This window comes from Salvelinus fontinalis, chromosome 30 (genome assembly GCF_029448725.1).
Source record: "Salvelinus fontinalis isolate EN_2023a chromosome 30, ASM2944872v1, whole genome shotgun sequence".
In the NCBI taxonomy this organism is placed as follows: domain Eukaryota; kingdom Metazoa; phylum Chordata; class Actinopteri; order Salmoniformes; family Salmonidae; genus Salvelinus; species Salvelinus fontinalis.
In genome coordinates, this window is record NC_074694.1 from 29,392,746 (window position 1) to 29,405,118 (window position 12,373).

Sequence of the window (12,373 nt, forward strand, 5' to 3'; positions counted from 1 at the left end):
ACAGATTGGCTGTGTAAAGGTACAATGATCAGTAAGCTGCTCTGACAGCTGATGCTTAAAGTTAGAGAGGGAAATATAGGACTCCAGCTTCAGTGATTTCTGCAATTCGTTCCAGTCATTGGCAGTAGAGAACTGGAAGGAAAGGCGGCCAAAGGAAGTGTTGGCTTTGGGGGTGACCAGTGATATATACCTGCTGGAGCGTGTGCTACGGGTGCGTGTTGCTATGGTGACCAGTGAGCTGAGGTAAGGCGGTGCTTAACCTAGCAAAGACTTAGATGACCTGGAGCCAGTGGGTTTGGCGATGTATATGTAGTGAGGGCCAGCCAACGAGAGCATACAAGTCGCAGTGGTGGGTAGTATATGGGGCTTTGGTGACAAAACGGATGGCACTATGATAGACTACATCCAGTTTGCTGAGTAGAGTGTTGGAGGCTATTTTGTAAATGACATGACCGAAGTCAAGGATCGGTAGGATAGTCAGTTTTACGAGGGTATGTTTGGCAGCATGAGTGAAGGAGGCTTTGTTTGCAAAATAGGAAGCCGATTCTAGATTTAATTTTAGATTGGAGATGCTTAATGTGAGTCTGGAAGGAGAGTTTATAGTCTAACCAGACACCTAGGTATTTGTAGTTGTCCACCTATTCTAAATCAGAACCATCCAGAGTAGTGATGCCAGTCGCGCAGGCGGGTGCGGGCAGCAATCGGTTGAAAAGCATGCATTTAGTTTTACTAGCATTTAAAAGCAGTTGGAGGCCACGGAAGGAGTGTTGTATGGCACTGAAGCTCGTTTGGAGGTTTGTTAACACAGTGGCCAAAAAAGGGCCAGATGTATACAGAATGGTGTCTGCGTAGAGGTGGATCAGAGAACCACCAGCAGCAAGAGCGACATCATTGATATATTATACAGAGAAAAGAGTCGGCCCGAGAATTGAACCCTGTTGCACCCCCATCGAGACTACCAGAGGTCCGGACAACAGGCCCTCCGATTTGACACACTGAACTCTATCTGAGAAGTAGTTGGTGAACCAGGCGAGGCAGTCATTTGAGAAGCCAAGGCTATGGAGTCTGCCAATAAGAATGCGGTGATTGACAGAGTCGAAAGCCTTGGCCAGGTCGATGAAGACGGCTGCACAGTTCTGTCTTTTAATCGATGGCGGTTATGACATCGTTTAGGACCTTGAGCGTGGCTGAGGTGCACCCATGACAAGCTCGGAAACCAGATTGCATAGCTGAGAAGGTACGGTGGGATTCGAAATGGTTGGTGATCTGTTTGTTAACTTGGCTTTCGAAGATTTTAGAAGGGCAGGATGGATATAGGTCTAACAGTGTCTCCCCCTTTGAAGAGGGGGATGACCGCGGCAGCTTTCCAATCTTTGGGCATCTCAGACGATACGAAAGAAAGGTTGAACAAGCTAGTAATAGGGATTGCAACAATTTCGGTGGATAATTTTAGAAAGAGAGGGTTCAGATTGTCTAGCCCAACTGATTTGTAGGGATCCAGATTTTGCAGCTCTTTCAGAACATCAGCTGTCTGGATTTTGGTGAAGGAAAAGCAGGGGGGGGGCTTGAGCAAGTTGCTGTAGGGGATTGTTGGCCCGGGGTAGGGGTAGCCAGGTGAAATGATCGATTATCATAGATTTATCGGTGGTGACGGTGTTTCCTAGCCTCAGTGCTGTGGGCAGCTGGGAGGAGGTGCTCTTATTCTCCATGTACTTTACAGTGTCCCAAAACTTTTTAGAATTAGTGTTCAAAAAAGCTAGCCTTAGCTTTCCTAACTGACTGGGTATATTGGTTCCTGACTTCCCTGAAAAGTTGCATATCGCGGGGGCTATTCGATGCTGGTCAAGGACAGTCAAGTCTGGGGTGAACCAAGGGCTATATCTGTTCTTAGTTCTACATTTTTTGAATGGGCCATGCTTATTTAAGATGGTGAGGAAAGCACTTTTAAAGAGCAACCAGGCATCCTCTCCTGACGGGATGAGGTCAATATCCTTCCAGGATACCCGGGCCAGGTCGATTAGAAAGGCCTGCTCGCAGAAGTGTTTTAGGGAGCATTTGACAATGATGAGGGGTGGTCATTTGACCGCGAACCAATTACACATGCAGGCAATGAGGCAGTGATCGCTGAGATCCTGGTTGAAGACAGCAGAGGTGTATATCTAAGAGGGTTGTATATCTAAGCGGTTGATATCTAAGAGGGTGCCCATGGTGACGGATTTAGGGTTGTACCTGGTAGGTCCTTGATAATCTGTGTGAGATTGAGGGCATCTAGCTTAGATTATAGGATGGCCGGGGTGTTAAGCATGTCCCAGTTTAGGTCACCTAGCAGTACAAACTCTGAAGATAGATGGGGGGGCAATCAATTCACATATGGTGTCCAGGGCACAGCTGGGGGCTGAAGGTGGTCTTTAACAAGTGGCAACGGTGAGAGATTTGTTTCTTGTAAGGTGAATTTTCTTCTTTTTTTTTTTTTTTTTTTTTAGAAGTAGAAGCTCGAATTTTTTGGGCACAGACCTGTTCTGAGTCTGGCCTTCCATCTCACAGCATATCAGGGATTCTGAGTCCCTGCTGTAAGCAACGGTATTCATTTCTCTCTCTGCTCTCGCTGACACACACACACAAACGCACCTGAGACTCACGTGTATGTAACATAAACACACTGTTACACACATACACTTGACTCACGTGACTGCAGAGACAAGCGCACACACACACACACAATAACACAAACATGTGGAACGTGCCAGCCCAGGGCATGCCACACCACTTGGCACCCACAGGAAGTAAAGAGAAGAGATAGTGATTCTCTCTCCCAGAATAGATCTATCACTTCCTCACATCTCTCCCCCTTTACCCTCTCTCCTAAACTTGCTTCTTTCTTTCTTTCACAGGCTCCCTGAGGCAGGTCATTCTCAATTATTTTTCTCTTCCTCTTTCCCTGGGGAACTTCACATTTAGTATCTCACTGTAACCTTACCTCATTCTCTCTCTTTCGCACTCTCTCTCGTCATTGCCTTGCCACCCACTCCAAGCCTCCCTCTGCACTATTTCTATCCACAGACCAAGAGATCAGAAACACTATCGGAGTTTTTATTCTAAGCCAATCAAATGTTTTTATTATTCAGTTGACAGTTGTGTAAGTTCAAAGCTGCAAAAGAACATTGGTGTTGAGGCGACCCTCAGATAAACACATTTTCAATATTTTTAGTACCTTCTCAGATAAGTGATAATAAAATAATTATAATAATAAAATTAAGAGACTAATGTGCTGATATGCACACGATAGCATATGACTATTAATTGCCATTTTAAAAATATGGATTTTTCATGCTAGCAGTCATGCCTGCTTGTCACAGTCAAACAGTAGCAACATAACTTGGTGAACTAGAAGATAGATAGATTACAGACATTCACAGCTTACATATTTATGATTTTTTTTCTTGTTTTACTGTTAAATGAGCCTTGCATTGTTTTAGATAAGTCAAATTGACATTTTTGTTCCTGTTCCCAAGAAAGGTAACTGAGCTAAATGACTATCATCCCGTAGCACTCACGTCCGCCATCATGAAGTGCTTTGAGAGACTAGTCAAGGATCATATCACCTCCACCCTACCTGACACCCTAGACCCACTCCAATTTGCTTCCCGCCCCAATAGGTCCACAGACGATGCAATCGCAACCACACTGCCCTAACCCATCTGGACAGCTCAGCATTTAACGCCATAGTACCCTCCAAACTCGTCATTAAGCTCGAGACCCTGGGTCTCGACCCCGCCCTGAGCAACTGAGTCCTGGACTTTGACGGGCCGCCCCCAGGTGGTGAGGGTAGGAAAAGACATCTCCACCCCGCTGATCCTCAACACTGGGGCCCCACAAGGGTGCGTTCTCAGCCCCCTCCTGTACTCCCTGTTCACCCATGACTGCGTGGCCATGCACGCCTCCAACTCAATCATCAAGTTTGCAGACGACACTACAGTGGTAGGCTTGATTACCAACAACGACGAGACGGCCTACAGGGAGGAGGTGAGGGCCCTCGGAGTGTGGTGTCAGGAAAATAACCTCAATGTCAACAAAACAAAGGAGATGATTGTGGACTTCAGGAAACAGCAGAGGGAGCACCTCCCTATCCACATTGATGGGACAGCCTTGGAGCAGGGGGAGAGATTTAAGTTCCTCGGCGTACACATCACGGACAAACTAAAACGGTCCACCCACACAGACAGCCTGATGAATGCGCAACAGCGCCTCTTCAACCTCAGGAAGCTGAAGAAATTTGGCTTGTCATCAAAAACACAAACTTTTACAGATGCAAAATCGAGAGCATCCTGTTGGGCTGTATCACCGCCTGGTATGACAACTGCTCCGCCCACAACCGTAAGGCTCTCCAGAGGGTAGTGAGGTCTGCACAATGCATCACTGGGGGCAAACTGCCTGCCCTCCAGGACACCTACCCCACCCGATGTCACAGGAAGGCCATAAAGATCATCAAGGACTACAACCACCCGAGCCACTGCCTGTTCACCCCACTATCATCCAGAAGGCAAGGTCAGTACAGGTGCATCAAAGCAGGGACCGAGAGACTGAAAAACAGCTTCTGTTTCAAGGCCATCAGACTGTTAAACAGCCATCACTAACATTGAGTGGCTGCTGCCAACATACTGACTCAAATCTCTAGCCACTTAATAATTAAAAATTGGATGTAATAAATGTATCACTAGTCACTTTAAACAATGCCACTTTATATAATGTTTACATACCCTACATTACTCATCTCATATGTATATAATGTACTCTATGCCATCTACTGCATCTTGCCTTTCAGCCATCGCTCATCCATATATTTATATGTACATATTCTTATTCATTCATTTACACTTGTGTGTATAAGGTAGTTATTGTAAAATTGTTAGATTACTCATTAGATATAACTAGAAGCACAAGCATTACACTCGCATTAACATCTGCAAACCATGTGTATGTGACCAATAAAATGTGTTTTGATTAATCTCAGGTGGGCTTATAGGGTGAAGAAGCACAAAAAGCCCTCCCTCTATATAGAATGGAAATGGAAATAAATAGTGGTCAATATAATCAATACTAACTTTGCATAATATTGGAGTCTACAGTGAATATTTACACCCCAAAACCATTGGTTTCCAAATATTTTACGAGTAGATTTGGCTAGTTGGTCTATTTCACCATAAATCACTGTTGTTCCAATTCAGCTCAGTATGCTTTGAAACACATAGGATAGTGTGTTGATATCCCTAATAGTCAATGAACATGATGAACTAATTAACAAATTAAGAAGAATAGCAGTACAGCAAAATGTGAATCAGCTTTCAGATAATTGGTTCAAAGTTGTGTTATGTTATTTGTGCAAGGCGTCATATCAACAGAATGGCTGCAGTTGTTTTGTTCTAACCCAGCAACAACACACCTGGTTCAACTAATCATGTCTTGATTGAAGTATGATTAGTTTAAAATCAGGTGTGTACTGGTTGGCAAGAACAAAATATATGATTGGACCACCCCACCCCGATCGTTATGAGTGCTACTTTCACGATGAATAGAAATTATCAGATTATATTAATAACTTTTGGGGATATTAATATAATTTGACATAAGAAATGTCAGTTTGTACGTTTTGAAATTCATTCAAATGTATTATTTAATTTATTATTGTTTGGAACACCCATGGGCTTAAAAAGGTACATTTGGAACCCATTAAGCCCAGTCCGGACACATTTGATCAAATATTGTTATGCCTTAGTAATAAATGCTGTAAATAAAATCATACAACTTCACACGATTAAGCTTTCATTTTATCTCCGCTTTTCTTACAAAGATTTGTGCAGTATATGTTAGAAAAGTCTAAACTTAGATTTTGGTGACAAAATGGCAAAGACATAACAGTACCCTTCAGTTCAGACCTACATATCGATCCAAATACTAGCCCACATCTTTCCATGTCTTCATGACCACTGAAAGCAACAGACAGTTACAACTTCCACCATATAACCTTCACCAACGAGATCCCTCTGGATCTGCAGCGGTCATATAGGAAGTAGGGCTATTTATTAGAATATTGGGACAAATCCCAACTCTGGAGAGCGAGAGAAAGTGCAGAGAGAAGATCGAACGCAGAGAGAGAAAAGAAGCGGGAGGTTGGCCAACTGCTGGCCAACTTGGGCTAATCCCAGTGTGCTCATGTGTCATTAGGTCTAATAAATATGTCTGCTGACTGCCACTGTCCCCAAAGGGCCCCAGACCTGGCACAGCCCCGCCCACACCTGCTGTGCACACACGTCAGCCTAGAAGTCTCCCTTATAAACTCACAGGCACACACAGCAGCCTAAAACTTGGCATGGCCTTTGGAACACGTCTATTTGCAAAGCACGCGGTAATGATCCAGTGAGCTCATCATTTGGACGTTAGCTTAACCATTACATAATACAACCAGGGATTTACAGACAAACAGACATGAGGAATGACCAATGAACAGCTAATTATGGTTCATCAAATGCATCAATAAGAAAGGAGCAGGAAGAGGACATATCAAAAGCTTGACAGAAGTCCTGTCACTATACAGAATCAAAACCAAAGCTGGCTAGACCATAAACTAGTGAATTATAAAATCGAGGGCTAGGCTCCATCTAAAACACAAATCAGATCAGATTTCCCCTCTCCACTGGGTGTCTTCTAACCCCACCCACCTTCTTTGAGGCTGTGATAGGCATGTCTCTCATAATCCATCAGGTCCTGCTTGTCCAGCTCTTCCCCCATTGGAGGAGAGTCCAAGGGGGCGAGCTCAAAGGACAGGAAGTGGTTGGTGTCCAGCATGATCATTTAGACTTGCTATTAATTATCTTTGTAAAAAAAATCTATTTTCATATAGAGGTGTCGTCGTTTCAAGTCTTGAATAGATGCTGATATAGCGGTGGCCAAAGATATGGAGTGGGAGGCAGTCGATGGGTCTCTAAAAAGAGGTCTCGTCTGCAATAGACGACATCCAAGAACGTATTGGTTTTCCTCTCACTAAGGTCGAGGCAGGGAGAAGACGTTAGTCTTATTCATTGCGTGTCCAGATGACTTCTGACTGTGCTTGTCAAAGGTTGATTAAGAAAAAGTAGCTTGAAATTTCTATCAAAAGAGGGGATGCGATTTGACTCAAGAAAACTTGCCGTCTTCCGTCTTCCTGGTCAGAAAATCTATTTTCTTCTCTTTCTCTCTGTCCTTCCCTCGTTTTCTCTTGTCGTGACAGTCAGCTAGGAACGATAGAGTTGCTCTACTAAGGTGTCCAATGAGACGGTGGAAATCCACAGGGTAAAGCCAAAGATGAAAAAGAGAGAGGGAGGAGAGAAAAAGGAGGGCAGCAGCAGGGACGAGAGCCCAGAGAGAGTGAGAGAATGCTCTGGTAGGAGCTCCTCACTCACGACACACACACACACACACACACGGTGGGGTTGGTGATAGAGTTCTCAGCTGTTGCCATTCATTCATATCGCTGCCCACATACCTTCCCCCTCCACAGCTCAACCTACAGACCCAGCCTCCCGCCCAGAGAAAAGGGATTTGTTGATAAACAAAAAAATATTTAACTCCACACATGTTATACTGATGACATACTTGAGACACATTTAGAGAAAAACTTGGTAATTGTGTTAACGGTTTTGATAAGTCATCATTCATGGTTAAATGCAAGAAACTTTATCAATCAGTTACGGCAATAACAATGACCTCAAAGTACAGCCGGTTTTAGATTTCTCTCAGTAGTGTACTTGTTATTCTTTGATGGAACATATTGATACACTGAGTGTCTATGGCTCTTCGGGAGATTTGCAACCTTTATCGAGTAGAACAACTGCAATGGAATACATCATGCAACTCCTCCAGTGAGCTGCGGCAGCCAACTCCTCCAGTGAGCTGCGGCAGCCAACTCCTCCAGTGAGCTGCGGCAGCCAACTCCTCCAGTGAGCTGCGGCAGCCAACTCCTCCAGTGAGCTGCGGCAGCCAACTCCTCCAGTGAGCTGCGGCAGCCAACTCCTCCAGTGAGCTGCGGCAGCCAACTCCTCCAGTGAGCTGCGGCAGCCAACTCCTCCAGTGAGCTGCGGCAGCCAACTCCTCCAGTGAGCTGCGGCAGCCAACTCCTCCAGTGAGCTGCGGCAGCCAACTCCTCCAGTGAGCTGCGGCAGCCAACTCCTCCAGTGAGCTGCGGCAGCCAACTCCTCCAGTGAGCTGCGGCAGCCAACTCCTCCAGTGAGCTGCGGCAGCCAACTCCTCCAGTGAGCTGCGGCAGCCAACTCCTCCAGTGAGCTGCGGCAGCCAACTCCTCCAGTGAGCTGCGGCAGCCAACTCCTCCAGTGAGCTGCGGCAGCCAACTCCTCCAGTGAGCTGCGGCAGCCAACTCCTCCAGTGAGCTGCGGCAGCCAACTCCTCCAGTGAGCTGCGGCAGCCAACTCCTCCAGTGAGCTGCGGCAGCCAACTCCTCCAGTGAGCTGCGGCAGCCAACTCCTCCAGTGAGCTGCGGCAGCCAACTCCTCCAGTGAGCTGCGGCAGCCAACTCCTCCAGTGAGCTGCGGCAGCCAACTCCTCCAGTGAGCTGCGGCAGCCAACTCCTCCAGTGAGCTGCGGCAGCCAACTCCTCCAGTGAGCTGCGGCAGCCAACTCCTCCAGTGAGCTGCGGCAGCCAACTCCTCCAGTGAGCTGCGGCAGCCAACTCCTCCAGTGAGCTGCGGCAGCCAACTCCTCCAGTGAGCTGCGGCAGCCAACTCCTCCAGTGAGCTGCGGCAGCCAACTCCTCCAGTGAGCTGCGGCAGCCAACTCCTCCAGTGAGCTGCGGCAGCCAACTCCTCCAGTGAGCTGCGGCAGCCAACTCCTCCAGTGAGCTGCGGCAGCCAACTCCTCCAGTGAGCTGCGGCAGCCAACTCCTCCAGTGAGCTGCGGCAGCCAACTCCTCCAGTGAGCTGCGGCAGCCAACTCCTCCAGTGAGCTGCGGCAGCCAACTCCTCCAGTGAGCTGCGGCAGCCAACTCCTCCAGTGAGCTGCGGCAGCCAACTCCTCCAGTGAGCTGCGGCAGCCAACTCCTCCAGTGAGCTGCGGCAGCCAACTCCTCCAGTGAGCTGCGGCAGCCAACTCCTCCAGTGAGCTGCGGCAGCCAACTCCTCCAGTGAGCTGCGGCAGCCAACTCCTCCAGTGAGCTGCGGCAGCCAACTCCTCCAGTGAGCTGCGGCAGCCAACTCCTCCAGTGAGCTGCGGCAGCCAACTCCTCCAGTGAGCTGCGGCAGCCAACTCCTCCAGTGAGCTGCGGCAGCCAACTCCTCCAGTGAGCTGCGGCAGCCAACTCCTCCAGTGAGCTGCGGCAGCCAACTCCTCCAGTGAGCTGCGGCAGCCAACTCCTCCAGTGAGCTGCGGCAGCCAACTCCTCCAGTGAGCTGCGGCAGCCAACTCCTCCAGTGAGCTGCGGCAGCCAACTCCTCCAGTGAGCTGCGGCAGCCAACTCCTCCAGTGAGCTGCGGCAGCCAACTCCTCCAGTGAGCTGCGGCAGCCAACTCCTCCAGTGAGCTGCGGCAGCCAACTCCTCCAGTGAGCTGCGGCAGCCAACTCCTCCAGTGAGCTGCGGCAGCCAACTCCTCCAGTGAGCTGCGGCAGCCAACTCCTCCAGTGAGCTGCGGCAGCCAACTCCTCCAGTGAGCTGCGGCAGCCAACTCCTCCAGTGAGCTGCGGCAGCCAACTCCTCCAGTGAGCTGCGGCAGCCAACTCCTCCAGTGAGCTGCGGCAGCCAACTCCTCCAGTGAGCTGCGGCAGCCAACTCCTCCAGTGAGCTGCGGCAGCCAACTCCTCCAGTGAGCTGCGGCAGCCAACTCCTCCAGTGAGCTGCGGCAGCCAACTCCTCCAGTGAGCTGCGGCAGCCAACTCCTCCAGTGAGCTGCGGCAGCCAACTCCTCCAGTGAGCTGCGGCAGCCAACTCCTCCAGTGAGCTGCGGCAGCCAACTCCTCCAGTGAGCTGCGGCAGCCAACTCCTCCAGTGAGCTGCGGCAGCCAACTCCTCCAGTGAGCTGCGGCAGCCAACTCCTCCAGTGAGCTGCGGCAGCCAACTCCTCCAGTGAGCTGCGGCAGCCAACTCCTCCAGTGAGCTGCGGCAGCCAACTCCTCCAGTGAGCTGCGGCAGCCAACTCCTCCAGTGAGCTGCGGCAGCCAACTCCTCCAGTGAGCTGCGGCAGCCAACTCCTCCAGTGAGCTGCGGCAGCCAACTCCTCCAGTGAGCTGCGGCAGCCAACTCCTCCAGTGAGCTGCGGCAGCCAACTCCTCCAGTGAGCTGCGGCAGCCAACTCCTCCAGTGAGCTGCGGCAGCCAACTCCTCCAGTGAGCTGCGGCAGCCAACTCCTCCAGTGAGCTGCGGCAGCCAACTCCTCCAGTGAGCTGCGGCAGCCAACTCCTCCAGTGAGCTGCGGCAGCCAACTCCTCCAGTGAGCTGCGGCAGCCAACTCCTCCAGTGAGCTGCGGCAGCCAACTCCTCCAGTGAGCTGCGGCAGCCAACTCCTCCAGTGAGCTGCGGCAGCCAACTCCTCCAGTGAGCTGCGGCAGCCAACTCCTCCAGTGAGCTGCGGCAGCCAACTCCTCCAGTGAGCTGCGGCAGCCAACTCCTCCAGTGAGCTGCGGCAGCCAACTCCTCCAGTGAGCTGCGGCAGCCAACTCCTCCAGTGAGCTGCGGCAGCCAACTCCTCCAGTGAGCTGCGGCAGCCAACTCCTCCAGTGAGCTGCGGCAGCCAACTCCTCCAGTGAGCTGCGGCAGCCAACTCCTCCAGTGAGCTGCGGCAGCCAACTCCTCCAGTGAGCTGCGGCAGCCAACTCCTCCAGTGAGCTGCGGCAGCCAACTCCTCCAGTGAGCTGCGGCAGCCAACTCCTCCAGTGAGCTGCGGCAGCCAACTCCTCCAGTGAGCTGCGGCAGCCAACTCCTCCAGTGAGCTGCGGCAGCCAACTCCTCCAGTGAGCTGCGGCAGCCAACTCCTCCAGTGAGCTGCGGCAGCCAACTCCTCCAGTGAGCTGCGGCAGCCAACTCCTCCAGTGAGCTGCGGCAGCCAACTCCTCCAGTGAGCTGCGGCAGCCAACTCCTCCAGTGAGCTGCGGCAGCCAACTCCTCCAGTGAGCTGCGGCAGCCAACTCCTCCAGTGAGCTGCGGCAGCCAACTCCTCCAGTGAGCTGCGGCAGCCAACTCCTCCAGTGAGCTGCGGCAGCCAACTCCTCCAGTGAGCTGCGGCAGCCAACTCCTCCAGTGAGCTGCGGCAGCCAACTCCTCCAGTGAGCTGCGGCAGCCAACTCCTCCAGTGAGCTGCGGCAGCCAACTCCTCCAGTGAGCTGCGGCAGCCAACTCCTCCAGTGAGCTGCGGCAGCCAACTCCTCCAGTGAGCTGCGGCAGCCAACTCCTCCAGTGAGCTGCGGCAGCCAACTCCTCCAGTGAGCTGCGGCAGCCAACTCCTCCAGTGAGCTGCGGCAGCCAACTCCTCCAGTGAGCTGCGGCAGCCAACTCCTCCAGTGAGCTGCGGCAGCCAACTCCTCCAGTGAGCTGCGGCAGCCAACTCCTCCAGTGAGCTGCGGCAGCCAACTCCTCCAGTGAGCTGCGGCAGCCAACTCCTCCAGTGAGCTGCGGCAGCCAACTCCTCCAGTGAGCTGCGGCAGCCAACTCCTCCAGTGAGCTGCGGCAGCCAACTCCTCCAGTGAGCTGCGGCAGCCAACTCCTCCAGTGAGCTGCGGCAGCCAACTCCTCCAGTGAGCTGCGGCAGCCAACTCCTCCAGTGAGCTGCGGCAGCCAACTCCTCCAGTGAGCTGCGGCAGCCAACTCCTCCAGTGAGCTGCGGCAGCCAACTCCTCCAGTGAGCTGCGGCAGCCAACTCCTCCAGTGAGCTGCGGCAGCCAACTCCTCCAGTGAGCTGCGGCAGCCAACTCCTCCAGTGAGCTGCGGCAGCCAACTCCTCCAGTGAGCTGCGGCAGCCAACTCCTCCAGTGAGCTGCGGCAGCCAACTCCTCCAGTGAGCTGCGGCAGCCAACTCCTCCAGTGAGCTGCGGCAGCCAACTCCTCCAGTGAGCTGCGGCAGCCAACTCCTCCAGTGAGCTGCGGCAGCCAACTCCTCCAGTGAGCTGCGGCAGCCAACTCCTCCAGTGAGCTGCGGCAGCCAACTCCTCCAGTGAGCTGCGGCAGCCAACTCCTCCAGTGAGCTGCGGCAGCCAACTCCTCCAGTGAGCTGCGGCAGCCAACTCCTCCAGTGAGCTGCGGCAGCCAACTCCTCCAGTGAGCTGCGGCAGCCAACTCCTCCAGTGAGCTGCGGCAGCCAACTCCTCCAGTGAGCTGCGGCAGCCAACTCCTCCAGTGAGC

The 12,373-nt window shown here is 51.7% G+C and overlaps 1 protein-coding gene across 5 annotated transcripts in view; it reads right to left on the reverse strand.

Moving 5' to 3' along the window:
• mrtfab (myocardin related transcription factor Ab) overlaps positions 1 to 12,373 on the reverse strand; it is a 54,625-nt gene that overhangs the window by 14,705 nt on the left and 27,547 nt on the right. Inside the window, exon 1 of one of the 5 annotated variants that reach the window (XM_055890354.1) lies at positions 6,717 to 7,915. The exons of 3 other annotated variants lie outside the window; for them this stretch is intronic. In XM_055890354.1, the coding sequence (XP_055746329.1) occupies positions 6,717 to 6,849 (133 nt within the window). In that variant the 5' untranslated portion in view covers positions 6,850 to 7,915. Of the gene's footprint in view, positions 1 to 6,716; positions 7,916 to 12,373 lie in introns of those variants that run through there. One more of the 5 variants, XM_055890358.1, reaches the window with a different exon arrangement.